The following is a 21,009-nucleotide window of genomic DNA, read 5'->3' as shown; positions in this document are numbered from 1 at the left end:
ATACTAGTTATTAAGTTAAGGCTTAAAGTATAATAATTATAAAAGTAAAGAAAATAAAATAAATAATAAATAAATTAATAATTATTAAAATATATTAACAAATAATAACTAAAGCTTTCCCTGCTTATTAAAGTCCCTTATCTCCTGTCTAAGGACTAGATCTGTAATAATCTCTTCGCTGCCGCCGCCAACCACCTATTCATTGTTAGCTGCTCTGCACTCCACATCGATTTCTGAAACAAGGAGCAAGGATACTTACAAACATCCGAAGGTCACGGCTAATCTGTTCCACCGTCGCTCCACGGCCGCCCTTTTGATAACCTGCGCCTCCAAAGATTTGCTGTGCTTCTCTACATGCGAATTCTAACATCTGCCCGCCTTGGATTTTGGCCAGGGCTATTTGACTTGCAATGTTCGGTGTCTGCCAGCCTAGACTAGATGAATTGACTTGAAAGGCGATCTGTTCAAGCCAAGCCCAGTGAGCTTCGACGCGGTGTGCAACTTCGGCGAGTTTGCGCCGTATGACTTGATTCTCCATCAACCTCTTCCCAAAAGTCTTGCGCTCTAGGGCATATGAAAACGCCATAGCGAGACAGGTACGACTCTTTCGGTTACACCCAACTGCAAGTGCAAACCTTTCCCTATTGAAATTCTTCATAATGATTTCAAAGCCCTCATTCTCTAGACCAATTCGATGATCAATAGGAACTTTGACGTCCTCGAGATCTACAAAACTAGCCCCTCCGGCGTTTTGTCCACTATTAAAGATCTTTCTTCGAGACACACCGGGGCTATCGAGCGGGATCTCGAGGACAGTGATACCTTTGGCACCTTGGCTACCAGTTCGTACAGCGGTTGTCATATGAGTTGCCCATAGAGCGCCCGTGATCCATTTTTTCGCACCGTTCACAATGTAGAATTTGCCGTCTGAAGACTTTTCCGCTGTGGTTCGAATGTTGGCCACGTCTGAACCACCACCAGGCTCCGTGATGCCTAGGCAGAAATTGACATTACCCGAAAACAGTCCTGGAAGCCAACGAGACTTTTGTTCTTGTGTCCCATAATGGAGAACTGGTGGTAGCCCAATTGTAGATGCACCGCCAAGGGCAATAGAAACTCCACCTTCAACACGAGCCATCTCGTCAGTTGCAATGAGGAAGTGAAAGGCGTCCAAATCGCTCTGGGGGATTTGTGCTAGGTTGGGGATATCCTTAGGTCGGAATTCTTCTGGTACATCCTCGAAAGGAATTCCGGACCTGCAGTAGTCAATTGCGGCTGACCGTGGAACCTCGCCTTTTTCTTCCCATTCTAAGGCATGTAGGAGGATATTCTTATCAACATATTTCCGGATACTGTCCCTCATCTTCCGGTGGGATGCATTGATGTAGGCCGAGTTGCCAGTACGGTACCACGCAGGTTCACTCCATGGTACATTTTCTGGTAAATGCAGCTTAGGATCAGGTGACATTCTCGAGGATGTTGCTAACGTTCCGAAACTTGAGCGAAATTCCTTCTAAATTAAAATATACGCAAGGTGGTAATTATTAAAGCAATAAGCTTCTAAAAGTAGTTTATGTTGCTTGCGAATTCATGGTAAGGATTGCATTATGCTGAACGTGTCATCATTACATAATGAGGGGGCTGGCTAAAGGTTTTCCCCATTCTAACCAAGGATTGGGGGGCAATAGTTTTACTTCCGAGGTTGAGACAAAACTGGGGCTAGCGTGTGGTCACATGCGCTGCTAATAGCCTCGGGAAGAGTTAGTTCTAGTAATACATAGCACAATACTAGTGCAATAATCAATGGGCAAGGGTTTTAGTTTCAAGGTTAAGATAAATAAAATGGCTTTTAATACCTTATTAAATTCTTAGTAGCAGATAAGAATGCCGTGAATTATTACTTAGATATATAACAGCTTAGTCCACAGTTATTTATTGCATAAGCAGGGCATAGCTGTTATAGTTACACCTAATTATGATAATATTATACAAGAGATTAGGCCTTATATAAATAACTAGCGATTTACTTAGCCGGAAATACCAGAGCTAACTAAGTATATCCTCCTAAACTGCCTATCTCTAGCACTAAACCCCACTCCGTTATCCCTGCGGCAGCCAATCTTCCATAGGATGTGTCTACTAGCTGTGCCATCTTTTCAGAACTCGGCTCCAGTTATACATTATTGCGATTTATCACTCATAACTGCCCTAGATAATAAGTAATAAGCTATCAGGGCTTGGAATTCGGACCTATGGTTAAGATCATGGAATAAGAGTTAATCGCTTAGGCCCCAGCTGTCGGGTTTACTTCACTACTCCCCAGATATCTCCCATTGACGACACCCAATCACAATTTTGAGTAAAACCTTTTCGGCGGAGCCGACCTCCATAGCGTCAAGCCCCGACTATCCCCGTCTATCGTTAAGGAAGATACTTATGGCCGCCATCTCAGCGAAGCGCTCAAACATCAACATCTTGAACTCCTGCCGATCCATATCCGCCCCTCGATGAGCTCAAATGACTCCAGGATGCGCCCGATGTACCCACCTGGGAGCTGTGCTACACACATAAAGTTTACTATCTGCTACAGCAAACTCGCTATGATGATCACAATCCCACGCCGGGCAGGTCAGTGGACAGCGGCCGTGAGACCTATGCCATGCGTTAGACCTCACAAATGAAGTTTCCATGTCGAACTCACCTACATCAGCATCATGGTTAGCAATACCCTTGTATATATCCCGCGAAGTTTTGTCTAGGTCACAGCCAGTAGGTATTGAGGGTTCCTGAGGCAAAGGGGTGTGATAGATGGATGCTCGGATAGGTAGTCAGGGGCCCCTGTCACGGGCCGGTGAGTTCAAGATTTCAATCCTGTGGGTTTCATTGGTCTGTTTAAACGGCAGCACGGTCATATTACCGCTAGCCTTGCGATTACGAAAACTCTTTGTATCTTTTGCAGTACTTTGCCGTTTGGGTTTGGGGTAGTTACATTCTTTACCAGTTGGTTGATGGCATTGCCGTCCGTCCCGTCCACGCTATTAACTATATTGATATCGTGATATAGCTCTTTGCATGTGATTAATCGAAGTGTGAAATATATGATTGATTCGTCCAGTCTTTCCGGTGCGGCACCGGATTCAATTAATGTCCCAAAGACAATGGTGGCCGAGCCGCCGTTTAAATGCTAGACCTCTCAGGCGGTCCGTTGTGAGATTCGTTCTCAACGCTCTCATGACGATTGGCGTAATCATCTTCGCCGCTAAGCTCCTCAAGAGTCTTGCGAGCGGTCTCTGGAATAAGGAGAGTAGTAAAACAGCCGATGAGCATGAAAAGAGCATAGATCTCAAGAACATGGTTCATCCAGGGAGCCTCATCATTCTTAGTAGCACCGTGCGTACGAAGGGTCGAGATGGCTCCCTGCCCAATAATCGATCCAATTTTGCCAGATGCGGCAGAGATGCCGTGAGAAGTAGATCGATAGCGTGTGGGAAAGACTTCACCGGGGACAACAAAGGTGGTAGTATTTGGACCTAATTTGTTAGTTAACCGCCTTAAAGGAATAAAATGGAACACTTACCAAAGTTAAAAAAGAACTGGGCAAGTACATAAATAGCAAGTAGACCACTGGAGGAAATATGATTATAGTCAAAACCCATGACCTAGTTGTTTATTAGTATTAGAAAAAAAGTATAAAAGGGGGGGAATGTACAATAAAAAGAATAGTAAGGATGATAAAGCCGCCAAGCTGAATAGGTTTACGGCCAAGAGTGTCGATAGTAGCAACAGAAACCCAATAACCCGGAACAGCTCCAGCAAGGACAATAATAATATTACCAACGGCAGTATTATAAAGGTACTCATACACGTTATGGGCATTCTTAGTCGAGTAGCCAATAACTGTAAGAATAGTGCCATTGTTCAGACTGAGACCGTAAAAAGCCACATCAAGGCAGAACCATGAGCCAGCAGTTCCAATCAGAAGCAAGAAGTTCTTAAGCTTGCCGTAGTGGTGGAAGAAGTCGCGCCAGCCGGCCTGAGGCACCTGGAGGTTCTCGCGAGCACCCTGGTGGACCTGAGCACGAGCGACTTCGTCAGTCTTACCCTCATGCCTGCCATTCATATAGGCCTTAACATCCCCATCAGCCTTCTCAACATCGCGGGCAACATCAAAAGTATAACGAGGAGTCTCAGGGATGGTTAGACGGTCTGAGGTTCCCCAAGTTAACCAATGTCAGATCTATATGTCGAGACGAACTTGGACACTTACAATAAAGGGCAATGCAAGCGGGAACGCCACCGAAGCCGACCAGGATACGCCACATCTGGTCGACGGCAACCTGACAACTTCCAGTGCAGCTAGATATATTAGAGGCACCCTCAAGATCGGATTTGAAGCCGAGAGTAAGGAACATCATGACCAGGGCAGAGCAAAGCTGGCCAAAGCCCTGCATGGCAAAGACAGCAGACATCATAGCTCCTCGCCATTTGGTAGTCGCGAATCTTTTGCATATGTCAGGCAGGGATTCGGAGTAAAGATATTCTAGCACTATAGGTCCAGGCTTACTCAGAAGTAATAATAGAAGAAAGAGGGTAGTCGCCACCAATGCCAACGCCCATGATGACGCGCCAGAAGATGATAATTCCGATAAGAGATGTTGATGGAGAGCCACCACTCAGGGCCTGAGCAAGGGTAGCAAAGATAATGATGATAAGTTCTAGGCCATACATGCGTTTTCGGCCGACGATATCAGCCAGCATACCGAAGACCAGCTGACCAACAACAGTGCCAGCTGAAGTTGAGAGCTTGATGGCGTTGTCTGAACTGGTAGGAAGCTTACCCGTGGCGGGAGAGTAGACGATGCCAAGCATAATAGTCAGCATGGAGACGCAGAAGATATCGTAAGAGTCGGTAAAGAAGCCGATACCGGCGACAACACAGGCTCGAACATGATACCAGCCAAAAGGAGCCCTGTCAATCTCGGCGAGGGCAAGACGACGACGCTCGTTGGGGTCAGCGATATGAGCAAAGTCGTTATGGACGTTGCGGAAAGCACTGTTGCCGCCAGCGGTTTTGGCGACAGCGGCCGGGGGGACACGCGCCTCTTCCTTAGCCATTTCACTGGATGGATGGGGGAACTAATAGCGTATGCCAAGAAGGGGTGATTCAAAACAAGTAGTGAGGAAACGAAGAGATAAATGCGTTTGGTATTCTTCTACTTGGATGCACCCAGTTAACCATACAAGTGAGATATTGCGCCTGCTGTCTAGACAACAAAGTAGAGTCTTCCTTTTTGGACATCAAGGTCGGCTTTATATAAATATGAAATAACCAAAAGATAAAGGTGTCTTGTTCGGTATCTTCCAACAACTAACCGGGCCTCCAGACGCCCTTCAGATGTGGTCGAACTGATGGCCCCATCTAGTCGTCTCTCGACGGACTGAAAAGAAGGCAAACGCCGCTGCTTCGGGGAGCCTCACAAGGTTCAGGATCCATACGAACGATGCGCATAGGAAATTCGAGCCTGTGAAAGACACAGGTCGAATGAATGGGTCGCTCCATCCCACGTGCGCCCAAATGCCAACATCATTGGCTGCAGGAGTGCCAAAGATTTACTAGGATCTCGGCAAATGGCACGGAATTAACGTTTACATTTCTTGCTAAGGAGAAGCCTACGACGACGATCTGGCGTCAGAAGAGACTTAATTCCCTGGGTTGGCCCCCATTATATCTTTATCCATAAATTAACGACGGAGGCGATGGCAGATTATACGACGAAACTTGTTTTCCGATGGAGCTTTCCTTTTTTGGGACACCGAGACCTCCACAGTTTGCGCCTCCGGAACTGTTATTACGCTTCATCGACCAAGTCACACCAGAGGCACTGGTAGCTGCTTTGCTAGTTGAAATCCATTAGCTAAGCGTGGCGCCTATCTTGTCTTTTGACCCCCGTCTTTAAGGTTGATACCTAATTTAACTTAGTCTAATTTCTACATATAATATAATAGCTATTTTTAATAATATTTTTAATCTTTCTAATACTTAATTAAAAATATAAAATTAATATTTTCAAGATAAATTTTATTTTTAATTATATATAATTAATTTAATACTACTGTTCAGTATTAAACTGTTTTATAAGTAGTAAAAAGGAAGGAGTTATATTATTAATTTTATGGTAAAGTCAATGCGGTTGTTTAGTTAATATCAACCTTACCGTAGCCGGTCTGCTTAGTAGCTTGTTTATGTCTATTAGCCCTGGATGTCCGGATTACTGGCATAAGAGAAAGATCACTACTCCAGTCTAACCTTGGAATTTTCAAATAAAGGCTAAGGAAGCACTAAAGTTTATCTTCTAATATTGCAGGGTAATACTAGACGGCATGATTATTTCCCTAGATAAAAGAAGTCGGGGTAAGCATTAGCGTGGATACCCGAGAAGCAATCGAATTGCTACTCTACTGATACGAGTTAGGACAACTGGGTTTATATACATTGGATTTTTCGAAGCTGGAACTGACATATCCTGGTTTAGTGATTTGAATGACCCGATTCGCGAGGACAAAACAGCTTGGTCTACTAACCAAACGCTGACGATATGAGCATCAATAATGACTCTGAGATTGGTAATAACTAGTCTGGGCTAGAGGTCGCCGGTATTAACGTCGGCATTGACTAATCCTAGTAAGAGTTTGCTAATAAAAATACGTAAAGTGATAAGTCTGAGCTAAAGGATTAAAATATATATGATAGAGACGATCATTTGATTCAAGGCCAGAAAGGAATCTCTACTTACCCCTATATTAGCTAGTAGAGATAACTAGGAGACATGAACTAATCCACCACTCCTCGCCATATTTGTCTCTTTCAGATACCTACCGGTCCAGCCTGATATGAAAGCGCGTATGACAGCCTTTGGGGGCAGTAAGTCAGTACTAATCACAAGCCGGACACTTCTCCTCACTTACCGGGTTGCTATGTGCCGGATACAGGTTATCCTTGTTGAGATCCAGATTACCAAACCGATACTCGTCGCCTTTGGTTGCATTGGGCAGCGATTCAAGCAATAGCTGTTGCACCTACTTGCTGATGAGTTTCGGGAATTCTTCCAAAGTAATGATCAAAGTCGTGCTGGTAAGACCACGCCAATCTGGATCCCAATAATTATCAATATCGCGGTATGCATCCGACCCAGCTATAGGTTCTTTGGAATGTTTCTGGTATGTGCTGTACTTCTAGTCAATTGCCTTACATTGATGAAGGCTGTACGTACCGCTCATTGACAGGGTTTTAATACTGCCCGTGAATAATACATTCGATGATCTTCTTAGCTTCTGTAACGTCCTTGCCGTTGTTACGGGCCAGGAGGCCAAATGCATACCGGGCAGAACTTCTATTCTCATGCCCAAGAGCCCCAGCACCACTGAAGTCATAAAGATACCCAGCGCTTCTATCGTAGTACGTATTCGTCCACTCCATATTCACAGTCAAGAGTTCTTTTGCATTTTCGGATAACGAGTCGACATAGGATGACGTTACCATCCCAGTCATGGCAACAAGGTCCGTAACTCCGACTTTGAATACATGCATGTTTCAGCTTGGTTTACAAAGAAAGACAGACAGCAAAGTGAATTAAGAAAAGGGGGGAGTTGATTGCGAGGAACATCGCGGAAACAGTATTTAAAGTTGGGCGATGATACACTGAACTTCTCCGCATCGAGGTATTAATTTATCGCATTAAACTTGCTTTTCCACCCGCGTCTCTAGGTTCTTATCGTGTTTATGGAGTAGTAATTGCTGATCATCGGCGATTTGACCGAAAATGGCCGGGACTACGCGAGGTTCCGCAGCCAGGGCCTTGCTAACCTTATAGCTAGGTGCAAAACACTATAGAATTTTTACTTTCTATTTTTTACTACTTTAATAATTAAAGTTATTTCTTATAACTATTTTAACTACTTCTATAGTTTTTACATAGTACCCCCTTTAACACTTTCATAGAAGCGTGTGCGAATGTCCTTTGCATGCTCGATGTTCTTCTTTGAACGTTCCTGAGTAGCCTTGGCCCTTCTTTCAAGCCACTGGTTCCTGTCTTGCACAAAAGCCTCCATTCGGTCCTGGTGTTGCTGAATCATAGCCTTTCTCTTCGGGTCCAGAGATTCCGTGTTGGGCGGTTCCGGACGCTTGCCAGCTGGAAAGTCTGGCTTGCGGGGGATTCGCTCTTCCACTGGCTGAATAGATAGCTTGGGTCCTGGTAAAGTCTGGTACCAGTACGCGGTCGTGGACCAGTCATCCCGAAGATGGTTCGCGTGCCCAGACTCCATTGTGACACGAATCTTCCTGCTGAAACGGACGGGATCCGCAAGGTGCCATCGATAGCTGACTTGGTGGTTGGGAACATCCTCCTCATGGATTATAGTGCCACAGAAAGGGTAAGCATTCTTCTGCATGCCCCAGCCTTGGGTGAAATAGTCTTCGCCGCCAGTACCGTGCATCGACGGGGGCCAGGTGTCGTCGTCGATGAATATCATGTCGTCGCCCTCACCCCACCAGGTTCCCTGGAAGTGGGCAACGCTGTGGTTGCAGCCTATGTATTGCCCAGCACCCTCCGTCTCCAGGATGACATAGTTGCCTTTGCCGTCAAGATTCGGAACCTGAGTCTCCAGGCTGTTGGTCTGAATGCTTTCCGGAGCCCAGCCGTTGGTAGGATTCTCACGTCGCCAGTGTGAATGAAAGTAGAGTGTATCCTTACCCAGAGGCTCGGGGAAAAGCTCGTAGTCTATATAGAAGTATTGGAAGTAGGCCTCATCGTTCTGATTCTCGATTTCGATGCGAGCCCGCTTATTGAAAGGCATTGGAAGATAACAGTTGAAAGCAGCAGCACCACCAAACTTCTTTTCTTCAGACGGCTTGACAGAAACCGTGAAGGGGAGTGATTGGAAGTTGGCTGCCATGGAGTGGCCAAGGCAGAAGAAATCGCCGATGGGGGCTAGGACGTTTGGGGTCTCGGAATCGTCCCAGTACATCTTGATAATAACTTTCCGGTAGTAATCCGGGTCACTGACTTCATAGTTGAGGCCGAGAGCGTTGTGCACCTCCATCATGGCAACACCCGACTTGGAGTATGGGATGAGACCAGGTCCCACGATGCGGCGGCAAGTCTGGACAAACCACAAGTGGGTGATAGTACCAGGGCCCTCGAGGTCTGCCAAGACAGCCGTCTCACCTGGCTGAATTACCCAAGCATCTTCGTTGAGACCACTGTGATCCCAGCTGGAAACACGGGCAGTGCGCGCTGTCTTCAACTTTGCAACATTGTTAAGGATGCCACCTTGAAGAGAGGAAATGGGATTGGTCATGATGATAGGGGGCACTAAGAATAATTATTGCTTGTGTGTAAAGTAGAAGAACCTTGTGAGTTGAAGAGATGAGTTGGGGTGAAGACCGTTGATCCCAAGGGGACATATATACCTTCATCCTGATGACGATAGTGGGTTACTTTTCATGGAGTGAACCCAGTCAACGAGCCCTTCAGTGCCGCCGCTGTCCAACATTCAGACAACTATGCCCGAGGAATCGGGATTGAAGCTTTTGCTGACCTATGCTTTCGGAATGCCACCGCGACGCGTAGGAAAGCTGCTAGTGTCGAGAGGGAATGGTTTGGCCAATGACATTTTGAGATAGAGGGTCCGTGCCTTGATGTGGAGTGATATCGCGGGGTTAGGTTTACCTCCGCGAAATGGTGAGGTGCTAAGGTTTCAGCGATTTCCGCTTCCATCATTCGTCCTTGGTCGTTCATCGCGGAGATAAAAAGTCCTCCCGATCTTTCCCCTCCCCAGGTTCTGTCGCGGACGTCGGGCATTATACTGTATTTCAACATGTCAGACCCGCACGCTGGATCCCAATCTGGAGGCAGCCCGCCGGCGTTGCGAAGGAAGACGCGGACTCGGACGACCACCGCGTGCACAGCCTGCCGGGCGAGAAGAACCCGATGTGACAGCCAGAAGCCGGGGTGCGGCTATTGTCGTATCCGCGGACTCAAGTGCCAATACGAGCAGAGCATACCGGTCCCTCCAAATAGGTAACTTCAACCATCAATTTAGCATTAAATCACTCACCTGATGGGTGCTAACCTGTGCCGATAGAGTCGAGGCAGAACTCGCGGCAATACACGAGCGGCTGGACTACATCGTTGGGAGACTGCCCTTGGACGCTACCCAACAGCCTACCATTGTTCCCCACGGAGTATTGGTGGACCCCAGCCAGGGATGCCATGTCTTCACTGGCGAGGAGAAACTACCTTTCCAATTGCTCGGAACCGAGTGCGTCATGGCCATCCTTGGTCTTGGCCCTGGTTTTGCTGAGGAGATTGCGAGGCTCGAGAGAAATGTTCCGCCCGTATGGTCAGGCCACTCATCGAGGATGCACCTCATCCAACAACAACATGCCCTTATGGCTCTCGCTGCCTTCTCCAGATATATCCACATTTGGTACCCAATACTACACCCTGGCTTTTCAACACGCTATCTTAGCATCATCTCAGGAACTCTGACGCCGGGTCCCGAGTCATGTCTGGGACTGCTGGTGGCCGCAGTTGGCGCTCTTGCCCAGCGGGACTATCAATTAGGAGGCTCTGGTTCTGAAAACAGCAGTGAGCTCTACTTAGAAGTCGCCATGGCCTCGTTGCCTGCGGTACTCACCGACAAGAGCATCGAGAGCGTCCAGTGTCTGTTCTTGCTAGGAATTTACCACTGTTGTGTTTCTAAGCCGAGCCAGGCATACGACTACACCATGATGGCGTCCTTCAAGGTGCAGAATCTACTCAAGCACGTGGGAGCAAGCGCCGGTGAACCTTACCAACAAGCTATAAGAGCCTATTGGGCGATCCTTCTCCTCGAGAGTGAGCTTCGTGTTCAGCTTGACGTTGTGGAAAGCGGTATCTGGAACCAAGACGATAAAGTAGCCTTGCCCAGTAGCCGCCGTGCATGGCAATTCAATATTGATACAGGATCGCCTGAAAGCACGAACACTTCACCAGCGGGCAGCATCATGTCTGCCGCTGAGATACCTCAAAATGACAGAACGCAGTCGTTCTTCCTCGCTGAAATCTCCATGAGACGAATGTTGCACCGTTGCAATACAGCTATCCGCAAGAGTTCTCATGGCGAGGTAGTTTATGCTCCCAGTATCGCTTTAGAGCTCGAGCTCCAACTCGATGAATGGTATGACTATTTGCCACATGTCGTTCGCTTTCAGCAGCTCCAAGTCAACAATCTCGCGGATAACGACAACTTACTATATGCTGAGCCTCTTAGCATCTTCCTCCGGGTCCAGTATTACTGCTGCAAACTATCGATATATTGGCCAGCGATTTACCAGAGTATCCAAGATGGTACAGCGACTCCTGAAGTTTTTCAACATTGCGAAAAATTCTTTAGTGCGTATACCCAGTTGATGCCTAGTATCTTGATTTCTATTCAAAACTGTATCGTCAATCGCTGGACGCTTTATTCAACTATCTTCATGTCATCGCTTGCAGTTATAAAGGCGTCCCAAACTAGTTGCATTCGAGTTAATTGCGTGGTGGATTGGTCTCATCTTATTGCGTGTTTGAAATCTACGTTGTCTGTCGATAAACGGATTATCGAGGCCAGTCCGTCATTAATATTGATGGAAAGTACGCTAAATCGGCGACTGACAGAATTCCAGCTTTGGCTTGGGGAAGAGATAAGTAGGTCTTAATCAACAATATCTAAATTGGTGCAATTATACAGTAGTTCAGGTTTCTCTCATAATGTATTTGACATCTAAGCCATCCCAAACCTTTACGGTTTCAAATGAAGCACTGTTGATCTCTCCGGTAGCGAACGCAGTGATTCCACCCATGTCTGGGCCGTAGTTTTCGGAATACACCATAGTGGCAAACGCGAAGCGGTCGTTGGCGAAGATTTCGAGAATATCCCCGTCTGAGAAGATGCGAATTCTAAGCTTCTCCCATATCACTTCATCTCCCGCATCCGGCCGCGTCAGAGCCAGTAGCGTAAAGGGTCCGGCATCCGGGCATTTATTAACTGTTTGATCGTCATTGGAAGCTTTCCGTTCAATGAGAATGGTCTCTTTAGCGATACAGAATGTAAGGGTCGTACGAATCGAAAGATCGTTACTGTGACGAAGATGGAAACCAACGGATTGGCATCCGGGATGGACGGCAATTTCCGCCTCCAGCTCCCAGCTTGGTGACTGTGTGCGAGCAATTGTTCGGGAAGCTGCAGTATCTGGCCCAGGCAGCATGACAGTAGATTCCAGCTCTGTTATCCTGGCACTAGTCTCCCTGAGTCTCGCCATCTCTCTGATAGGCCTCACACCTAGAGTCAAAACGGTAGTAGAACCGTCCGGTTCCGCTAGTTGCTCAAAGGGATATATTTCGGAGAGTTCGCTGCGGCAAGTCCCTTTGATATTGGGAATCCGAAGGAGGAAAACCTCCCGTAGAATTGCGAGAGAGCCATTCCAACCCTTTGCTTTAGCAGCGTCTGCGGTGATGTCTTCTTCTGGGATCCAGCCGTGCACAATGCGGCGGTTGCCGATGGGATCCCAGAACGAGTTCGCGGCGTAATACGGTCCATTATCGAGAAAGCCACCGTGTTCGTATCGAAATTTAATGATGCCCTCATCATTCGTGGTGAGATGACCTGACATCCACAGCTGGGTCCTTATGGTACGTGAAGGAACTCCCGGGGGTCCATTGTCCTTCTTCACGTGCTCCTTTTCAACATCACCTTCAGCTCCGATGATAAGGAAGTGGCGTGAAACATCACCTGCGCAAAGCGTCACCAAATTGGTGCACTCCCAGTTGATGCCGTAGTTGCCACTCCACGTATCTGACGGTTGATATCGGAGCGGAACATCCACAAGAGGATTGAGATACTTCCAATCCTCAAGATTTTCTTGGGATATCTCATAGAGAAAGGTTGTAGGACCTAGATCCTGTATCCCACCACTGATCAGCCCGTAAAGCTTTGCCGGGTCACTGTGGTGGATGGACAGCGGAGCCGTCACGTAAGGGTCGCGGAAGCCAGTGATGTTCAAGCTGTCTGGCTCACCAGGCAATATTGGATTGCGAGGAGACTTTTCCCAAGTGATACCTCCATCGCGGGAGGTTGCCAGTGCTAAACCGGCTGCATGACGTGGGTATGGTGGGGTGCTCCAGTGAAATGGCAGATGCTTCACAGAGGAATAAGCAACCCTCAGTGTCCTGTCGTTGGCGTTAGTGGCAGGAACCCAGCACCCAGTGAAGACGCCTTCAGAGTCATAGATCTGGTCTGGGACAAGAACTGGTGAAACCGGAGCTGGTGTCCATGTCAATAAATCCCTAGACACCAGATGGCCCCAGGACATGTTACCCCATTCGCAGCTCGATGGGTTGCCTGCCAAAACATGCTATTTAGCGCAAACAACTCAGGTGGCACGTCTAAAAAGGTAGATACGTACATTGGTAGAATACATGGTAGGTATTGGTCCATGGGTCGTATCCCGGAGCACAAGGATCGTTGATCCAGCTGTTTGCCGTAAAATGGATTCTAGGCCGTTCGAAGCCACTTTTCCAGGTCTGTTGTAACTGGTACGCCATCTGACTAATCCGCGTCAAGCCTATAGGTTGTTTCGCTATCAAGTTGAGGATGCCGATACTATTGGGAAACTGAAGCCTAGTCAACATAGTTATAGATGTCGATTCGAGCGGGGCGTGGTCGGCGTATCTTCGTGTTGCGCTAAACCCCCTCGGCGGATTCTGATGGGGACATCGGCATTTCCTAGCTGTGGGGCACATCGCGGAGCTCAAGATAGCTCCGCGAAGCTTGGAGAAATTTACAAGTGGAACGATGTAACTTGACAGACACGTGACAATGCTAACTCTAGTCTCTACGTAATTCCGTATGGAAACATAAGGCGGAGGTAGTTCTCCACCCCAAGCCCCTGGCTTCGCTTGCATTTGCATTGGCAACCTTACCCCATACCCCGGATCATCAGACAATCCAACTGTCTGGATGCACTAACCCCGGATCGATTAGACGACTCAGCTGGCAGGGCTATAAGTATTCCATGTCGGACCTGGCAAAGGTCGACTTGGTCTACAGTCACTCAGTACAGGAGCAAGCCCTTTCTGCCTAATATTACCTCAATACTTCAACTTCAACACGTCAAAGTTACAATGACCCTAATTCATGGGTAAGCGCGTCTTGATCGTTCCACTGAGAAATCTCAGCCGGCCACTGACTATTGCACCGCAGAGTGGATTATTCCGTTGTCGATCCAGACAACAAATGGAAGATTCTTAGGTCGCAGTCGCGGTTTGCCCTTTGGGGTAAGTTAAGCCCTTTACTCGCAGCTGCCTGTCGTCTGTTTCCATCAGCTCACAACAGCAACTAGCTCTGCTGATCTCGACTGGCGTTGTCATGCAAGGGTTTGACATCGTGGCCGGCGGTCAGCTCGCTGCTTTGCCTGAATTTAGGGAAAAGTTCGGAGTGCTCAAGTCGGACGGTACCTACCTCATTCCGGCTCACTATCTCTCCGCCTGGAACTCGATCGCCCCCGCTACCGAAATCGTCGCTACCTTTATCTTTGCGCCGTTACTCGAACGGTTCGGTCGAAAATGGGGCATTTTGGCAGCATCTATCATCTCAGTTGCTGGGGTCCTTCTCCAACAACTTGCTCCAGACTGGAGGATGCATCTGGCAGGACGGGGTGTCAACGGTATCGCGATTGGTATGATGTTCACCATCTCGCCTCTATGGATTGGCGAGACTTGCCGTCCCGAGCTCCGTGGCTTCTTTCTGTGCTTCTTCAATACTAGTATCGTCTTCGGCCAGTTTGCTATCGTCATTGTAAGCCAGGGGAGCAGTCACATTTCTGGCAAATGGCAATGGTGGCTTCCTGTCGTGGCTATGTACATTTTCCCTCGTACGTTGTATCTGTCTTCCCGCGATTTCTAGTCACTAATGTAGAGCCCTATACTACAGTCATCTTAACCATATCCTGGCCTTTCTTCCCCGAGTCCCCCTATTGGCTTATCAGACGTGGCCGAGTAGGCGATGCTAAGAAAGCACTCCGCCGTATATATGGTTTCAACGATACCGAATACTACGATATAGAAGTCAGACGCATCGAGGAAGAAATTCGACTCACCAACGACCTGCATGGTAACGTTGACAACACACCTCCAAAGAGAATCTTGGGCATCAACGTACAAGCGGAAACAGAATGCTTCAACAAACTTAACCGCAAGCGTACTTTTACTGCTATTTTTGCTGCCTCAGCTCAACAAATGATTGGAGCAACCTTTGTAATCGGCTACGCGACATACTTCCTTGAACTCATCGGCGTCAAAGACTATTTTGGCGCCTCGATCGCTTTATATGTTGTTATGCTTGTCGCTAGCACTGCCGCGTTTCCCCTCACAGAGATATTTGGTCGTCGATTTCTCATTGTCGGTCCCCAGTTCGTACTCTGCTTGATGCTACTGATCATGGGAATCCTGGGATGCATTCCCGATACGAAAAGGGCAAGCTGGGGTATCGTGGGCATGCTGTATGTTTGGGCGCTGATCTATCAGCTCTCGATCGGCGCCACGGGATTTGTCCTGGCGTCGGAAATTGCAACCATGCGGCTCAGAGCGGCGACTCAAGGCTTCATCACCATCACTAACTCGGTATGGGGTCTGATCATGCAGTTTACAGTCCCGTATATGATTAATCCCGACGCCGGAGACCTGGGCGGAAAGGTCGGGTTTATATTCTTGGCTACTGGATTGATCGCCGGTTTCGGCGGCTGGTGGTTGTTTCCCGAAACCAAAGGTCTTTCATTTGAGAAGATGGACGAGCTTTATGCAATGAACGTCCCTCCTAGGAAGTTTAAAGAGATTGTTGCAAGGTCTGATGGTCTAGAGACTGTTTTGACTGATACAAAGACATCTAAAGGCGTAGTTATAGTAGAGAGAGCTTAGTACTTAAGGGGATATTAATAATAATATTTATAAGGTACTTATGTACTATTATAAATACTTTAAAATAGTACTTATTAAAGAGGTTATTAAATTTACTAAGGCCTATCTTAGTAATAAACCTTTACCACTTAAGCTAATAAATACTATAAGGGCTATTAAGATTAATACTACCTTATAAGAGGTATTTATTAATAAAAAGTAAATTAAGTATTATATTAAAAATCCCAAGTTATAATAAATAAAGATAAGAAGTAACCATAACCCTGAGCGACGGCACCCTTCAATTTCTCTAACTTGCAGATAGCATAATACCAATGCCGATTACCTCGGAGTCTGCACGGACTCTGGCAGGAGCCAGGGCCGTTTCCCGTCTTCTGAGAGCTTCTGCCGACAATGCAAGGATGAACTACTAGGTGGACAATTGCTTTCACTTGTGCGGAGCATATCGTTCCGCTACTACGTTATGGTATGACAATTTTTCCGTGAGTTGCCATTGCTCGATCCCCATTTTCTGTAGCTCAGTATTGAATGATCACTGTGACCAGCAGTCTCTTTTCGCATAACAGCCACACGTTCGTCCAATATATGCCCTAAAGCAGCCAATGAGGGGATATGAGGGCTTATATCTGTAAAGACTTGAATGGCTCGAGTAAAGCTGTTGCGTAGCTCATCACTGTTGAACTCTTTATAGAAAGATGGAAGTGTTATTGCTCTCAGGGCCGCCATGGTTATGATAAAGATACTTTGAAAGGAATCGGGTTAGTATAGAGGCAACTAGCACACAGAAGATCAAGCCCAAAAACACGCACCTTGTAGCTAAAGTCCAACTATTGACCCGGCAGCTCTTCAAAGTGGATGCAGCCGCAGAGATGAATGTGATGTAAGCTTTGAAATATTTGGCACAGTACTGGGATAACTCATCGCTAATCTTGCCAAGCTCAATGGATTGGTACACGGCGGGCCAGTAGATGGAGGCTTTACAGGCGAAGAACTGAGCCTGTAAAAATTGTGCGTTCGGATGTAAAGCTCCATGATCCCTATCATCCAGGCTTTTGGGAAATCGTAATAGTGGTGGAAGGTAATCGTACCATTCGTGAAGATGCAACTCTAGCTCAGTCGCAATAACTGGGGCGTATCGTAGACCCCCGCCGGCAGACCTCCTCACAGATGTAGTACAGCGCTGAAGCATACGGCGCATTGCTATTTCAGCAACAAAGTACACAAGAGTGTTATCAGCAGGAGCGTTGCCCGGTATCGATGAGAAGTGTGACGATGATCGAAGAGTAGCCGTATCTGTCTGGGTTGGGTGGAGCGGGAAATGCCATACCGTGCTGGCTGATGGCAGAGGAACAGAGTCATTGAAGGCCCAGATCCCGCTTTGAGGTAGGTCAAGTTGGATCAGAAGTTCGCTCTCAATGAGGAGGATGGTCCAGTAAGCACGGCCGAGGAGTTCTCCTGAGTCAGAGTTTGGGGGGTACTGATGACTCCGTAGCATATTTTGTACACGGGACGATGCCGCGAGAATGTAATCGTGTGCCTGGCATGGCTGAAGAAGATGCAAATGGTATATCGCAAAGAGAACGAGGCATTGTAGAGCGGGAATAGAATGTTCCAAGAAGACGTTTTGGAGGAATGAGGTGGCCTCGTGAATGTACACAAGTTCCGGTCTCCTATCGAGAGGAACAGCAGCATTGCCATTACCCGCCATGCAGCCAATGGCAAGAACTAGAATGGCGAGACATGAATTGACAGGTGAACTGCCCACGTTGCCAATAGTGTAGAAGAATATGTCAGAGAACTCGACAGAGAAGAGAGGATACCACGTATGGACATGCTCAGAGAAACTGGCCAAGTCGGTGGTCAGTCGGTGAGACTGCATCATTAACAACCTCGACGTACTGAAACCAGGTGTCGCGCCAACCAACGCCGGATACCCTGCGATAGCGCGCTCCATGTTGATAAGCCATCTTGCTAATTCAAGGTCAAGATCGAGCAAGCGCATCATGGACCTGCGCTGGATGATCATGAAGGGAAATTCAATGTAGACTCCATCACGGTCAGCCAGGCTTACGTGGCCGGTCTCGGATATGTCGATCGCCGGGCGTGGAGATGGTGTCGCATGGTGAACCGGCTGGTTCTCCTCGATATGACGATCAGATGTCAAGAGGGCTGTTATTTGGTCTAGCCTTTGGCGGATCTCGGAAATATCAACTTCCAGCCTGTCTGGACTGTTAGCCTCGTGCTATCTTAGTGATATCGCCAAGATTTGAGATAGTAACATTAGGGCGGCCAACATCCTAGGGGTTTACCTTGACGGACGTGCCTCAGGGACGGCACGGTAGATACACTCGGCACCGTTCAGCTCGCAGGGACCACACTGGGGTTGACGAGCATCGCATTTAATTTTCCTTAAACGACACAGATCGCAGGCTAGGATTGATCTGCGCCTTTGATATTCGGTCATGGTAGTTTTGTGGCTGCGGGAAACAAATTGCAGGACTAACAGGGGGACGGGGTGGCTGCGGGTAAAAAAAGGCTGCTATGGCGGAAATAAGATCTACTGACGAGACGAAAGTAGCGTCTTGTCCTGTCAAAGGAAACTGGAGTAATGTGGTCGACTTAAAAAACGGTGACTGGCTGAGCCTGTGCGTGCAGGACTCTGTTCCTGTTCAGCTGTGCCGCGGATGTCGTACTTTGTGGAGTGGAGTGGATAAGATGGGCACGCGGAGTTAAATGTTGCTCCGCGATAGGCTCATTTTATTCAGTACGGCGGGCCTTGCAAATAAAAAGAGCTAACCTAGATGCTGACATCTCTAGGCTTTGATGAATATTTGCAGATATTTCAGGCTAAGCTGCCAGGAACAGATACTGATCAGGACTGTAATTGAAACCAGACTTTTGGCTGCTTTTGCTGATGTATGGCCTCAAGATGTGACACCTTCGGCCAAATTCTAGACGGCTTGCCCGAGTGGAAGAGTGAGGAAACGTTGGTGACCCACCTGAATTTTCTTGACCGCATGAGGCTCGGAGAGAATGAGTGACACGAGTCCGAGCCTTTCGTCTCACATGTTTGCCAAGGAGATCATTGGCCTTGATCTCAGCTCGTACTATGTATGAAGAATCGCGCAGGGGGGCTATGCCAAACCCCAGTCATCTGGAAGCGACACCAGGCTAACCGAGTCCAACAATCTCTCGCACCGAGAAGTAGTCCGGTTGTGGCCCGTGAGACCTATAAAGCGAGTATGGGTCGCAGATGACGTCAAGCAAAATGGGCAAGTTTCTCAGCAAAGCCGGGCGACTTTTACTCTATATCGTTTCTAGAAAAGTATCGGTGAGACGGAAGCGAGCTAGACGCACGCACCTCCACCATTTAGCAATGCAACAGTGACTGGATTTGGAACTCGGGATATCACCATGTTGGGTGCGGGGTTGGACTGCCAGTGGTTCGAGCCGAGCTCCAGTACAGCTTTGTGATTACATATCATAGCTGCAGATCGACAGATATCAAGATACAGTGGGGCGGCAAAAGTTCCGACACATTCCGGGTCCAACCCCGCTTTCAATTAAACATCAACATCAACACCATAACTTCATCGCGTTATTTCAATAGATTAAAATGCCCCGATTAAGGCGAAAAGTATATTATTCTCCTTATATAAGAATGAGGTTTATAACGATATATAAATCAGGCGTTCGCATTCAGGATATTGCAGATAAAAAGGGGTTAAGTCGTTATGCAATCTACGGGGTTATTCAACGCAGTTAATATTAAAAGTCCGCCAAAGATAAACCATAATCTAGCAGGCCCTAAATCTTATCAGATCAGGACAAAAGTCATATCAAAATACTTATCAGGAATAACCCTTTTATCTTATATAAAGATATTAAGAATCAGGCGTAATTAAATGCCTTAATAAGAATAATTTATTACTAGCTTCTTAATAAGGGGATATAATACAGGCTTACACTTTAACGCCTATTTCTTAGCAAAGAAGCTGCTTAATTAAGGAAATCTTTCTTAGATAAAATACTATTATAAAGATAAGTCTTTTTAGTATAGTTAGTAGTTTTCTAATAAGGTTATAATCAACTATATAGATAGTAATTATACTAAGTAGTTATTTTATTTAGCTATAAGTCTAGGGACTTCTATTTTAAAAGCTTCTTCTTATTACGATCCTAGCGGTTATGTCACGTGTACCCCACATTTTTCACCAATCACGCATAATTATTACAGACTAAGAGATTCTATTCGTGACCGCTAAGATCCAGTCACAATAATCACTTTAAAAACACCAGTAATTCTTAGAATCATATAGTAACCACGCAGGTTACTCTATAACCACCTCAAGTATATAAACCATATTTATTACACTTCCATAGAACTTATCTTACTAGCTATTAATAAAACTTCTTTATATTAATTAAGCCTAATATATATTAAATCTACTATTAAGAGATATAATACTTTAATAAGCTTAGCATTACGCCCTATACCATCTGCTAATAATAAACTTAGCATAGCTTAGTTTATCTATAGTTAGAAACTAACTATTATACGTTAATAGCTCTTATTTAGACCATACCATATAACGCTAAGTAATATAAATATAATAGCTGCCTACATCAACCCTACACAGTAACACACTGCACCTCATACTACTCTAGCACCTATTAATAATAATTAGGATATAGATAATAATTCTAAGAGTAGCACTAACTCTAATATTACCTAGCTCTATTAGCAGATAACTAATATAATAACTAAAATAGATAACCTTAGATAAGCCTTAGCTAAAGCCGCTGTATTCTAGGTATAGCAGGCCGCTAACCACTAAAACGCGATTTAGGAAATATATTAACTCACCGCTACTACAGTAAATAGGAAAGAATTAAGGGAAATTCTTAAACCTAATACACCTGAATTATTTAATAGAAACCCTGCTAAACTAGCTACCTTCCTTACTTAATGCCAAGCCTATATAAGTTACTTTCTAAACCAGTTTGCTAATAA

The 21,009-nt window shown here is 46.4% G+C and overlaps 8 protein-coding genes across 8 annotated transcripts; 2 read left to right on the top strand and 6 right to left on the bottom strand.

Annotated features, from left to right (window-relative positions):
• Nucleotides 1-97: 97 nt before the first annotated feature.
• On the bottom strand, nucleotides 98-1,611 carry FOIG_15251 (uncharacterized protein). The gene is made up of 2 exons (XM_031216604.1): nucleotides 260-1,611; nucleotides 98-195 (listed from the first exon to the last, which is right to left on the bottom strand). Exons 1-2 carry the CDS (start codon nucleotides 1,466-1,468, stop codon nucleotides 109-111), a joined length of 1,296 nt encoding a protein of 431 aa, XP_031053689.1. The 5' UTR covers nucleotides 1,469-1,611; the 3' UTR covers nucleotides 98-108.
• A 1,275-nt stretch (nucleotides 1,612-2,886) lies between these two features.
• FOIG_15250 (MFS transporter, PHS family, inorganic phosphate transporter) lies at nucleotides 2,887-5,468 on the bottom strand. The gene is made up of 5 exons (XM_031216603.1): nucleotides 4,565-5,468; nucleotides 4,268-4,500; nucleotides 3,710-4,206; nucleotides 3,578-3,659; nucleotides 2,887-3,530 (listed from the first exon to the last, which is right to left on the bottom strand). The coding sequence occupies exons 1-5, from the start codon at nucleotides 5,113-5,115 to the stop codon at nucleotides 3,178-3,180; spliced, it is 1,716 nt and encodes a 571-aa protein (XP_031053688.1). The 5' UTR covers nucleotides 5,116-5,468; the 3' UTR covers nucleotides 2,887-3,177.
• A 1,820-nt stretch (nucleotides 5,469-7,288) lies between these two features.
• On the bottom strand, nucleotides 7,289-7,549 carry FOIG_15249 (uncharacterized protein; the record flags this gene model as incomplete). The annotated part of the gene is made up of 1 exon (XM_031216602.1): nucleotides 7,289-7,549. One exon carries the CDS (start codon nucleotides 7,547-7,549, stop codon nucleotides 7,289-7,291), a length of 261 nt encoding a protein of 86 aa, XP_031053687.1.
• A 405-nt stretch (nucleotides 7,550-7,954) lies between these two features.
• Nucleotides 7,955-9,492, bottom strand: FOIG_15248 (uncharacterized protein). Its single transcript, XM_031216601.1, has one exon. It carries the CDS (start codon nucleotides 9,355-9,357, stop codon nucleotides 7,969-7,971), a length of 1,389 nt encoding a protein of 462 aa, XP_031053686.1. The 5' UTR covers nucleotides 9,358-9,492; the 3' UTR covers nucleotides 7,955-7,968.
• A 276-nt stretch (nucleotides 9,493-9,768) lies between these two features.
• Nucleotides 9,769-11,853, top strand: FOIG_15247 (uncharacterized protein). Its single transcript, XM_031216600.1, has 2 exons — nucleotides 9,769-10,079; nucleotides 10,144-11,853. Exons 1-2 carry the CDS (start codon nucleotides 9,877-9,879, stop codon nucleotides 11,738-11,740), a joined length of 1,800 nt encoding a protein of 599 aa, XP_031053685.1. The 5' UTR covers nucleotides 9,769-9,876; the 3' UTR covers nucleotides 11,741-11,853.
• On the bottom strand, nucleotides 11,734-13,771 carry FOIG_15246 (uncharacterized protein). The gene is made up of 2 exons (XM_031216599.1): nucleotides 13,487-13,771; nucleotides 11,734-13,422 (listed from the first exon to the last, which is right to left on the bottom strand). Exons 1-2 carry the CDS (start codon nucleotides 13,710-13,712, stop codon nucleotides 11,777-11,779), a joined length of 1,872 nt encoding a protein of 623 aa, XP_031053684.1. The 5' UTR covers nucleotides 13,713-13,771; the 3' UTR covers nucleotides 11,734-11,776.
• A 226-nt stretch (nucleotides 13,772-13,997) lies between these two features.
• On the top strand, nucleotides 13,998-16,026 carry FOIG_15245 (uncharacterized protein). The gene is made up of 4 exons (XM_031216598.1): nucleotides 13,998-14,221; nucleotides 14,284-14,357; nucleotides 14,423-14,953; nucleotides 15,013-16,026. The coding sequence occupies exons 1-4, from the start codon at nucleotides 14,205-14,207 to the stop codon at nucleotides 15,993-15,995; spliced, it is 1,605 nt and encodes a 534-aa protein (XP_031053683.1). The 5' UTR covers nucleotides 13,998-14,204; the 3' UTR covers nucleotides 15,996-16,026.
• Nucleotides 16,027-16,250: 224 nt separating this feature from the next.
• FOIG_15244 (uncharacterized protein) lies at nucleotides 16,251-18,507 on the bottom strand. The gene is made up of 3 exons (XM_031216597.1): nucleotides 18,305-18,507; nucleotides 16,805-18,214; nucleotides 16,251-16,737 (listed from the first exon to the last, which is right to left on the bottom strand). The coding sequence occupies exons 1-3, from the start codon at nucleotides 18,457-18,459 to the stop codon at nucleotides 16,452-16,454; spliced, it is 1,851 nt and encodes a 616-aa protein (XP_031053682.1). The 5' UTR covers nucleotides 18,460-18,507; the 3' UTR covers nucleotides 16,251-16,451.
• Between the last annotated feature and the right edge of the window lie 2,502 nt (nucleotides 18,508-21,009).

This window comes from Fusarium odoratissimum, assembly GCF_000260195.1.
Source record: "Fusarium odoratissimum NRRL 54006 unplaced genomic scaffold supercont1.49, whole genome shotgun sequence".
NCBI classification, from domain to species: Eukaryota; Fungi; Ascomycota; class Sordariomycetes; order Hypocreales; family Nectriaceae; genus Fusarium; species Fusarium odoratissimum.
The sequence above is the reverse complement of the archived record's forward strand: the minus strand, read 5'-3'. Positions and strand labels throughout refer to the sequence as shown.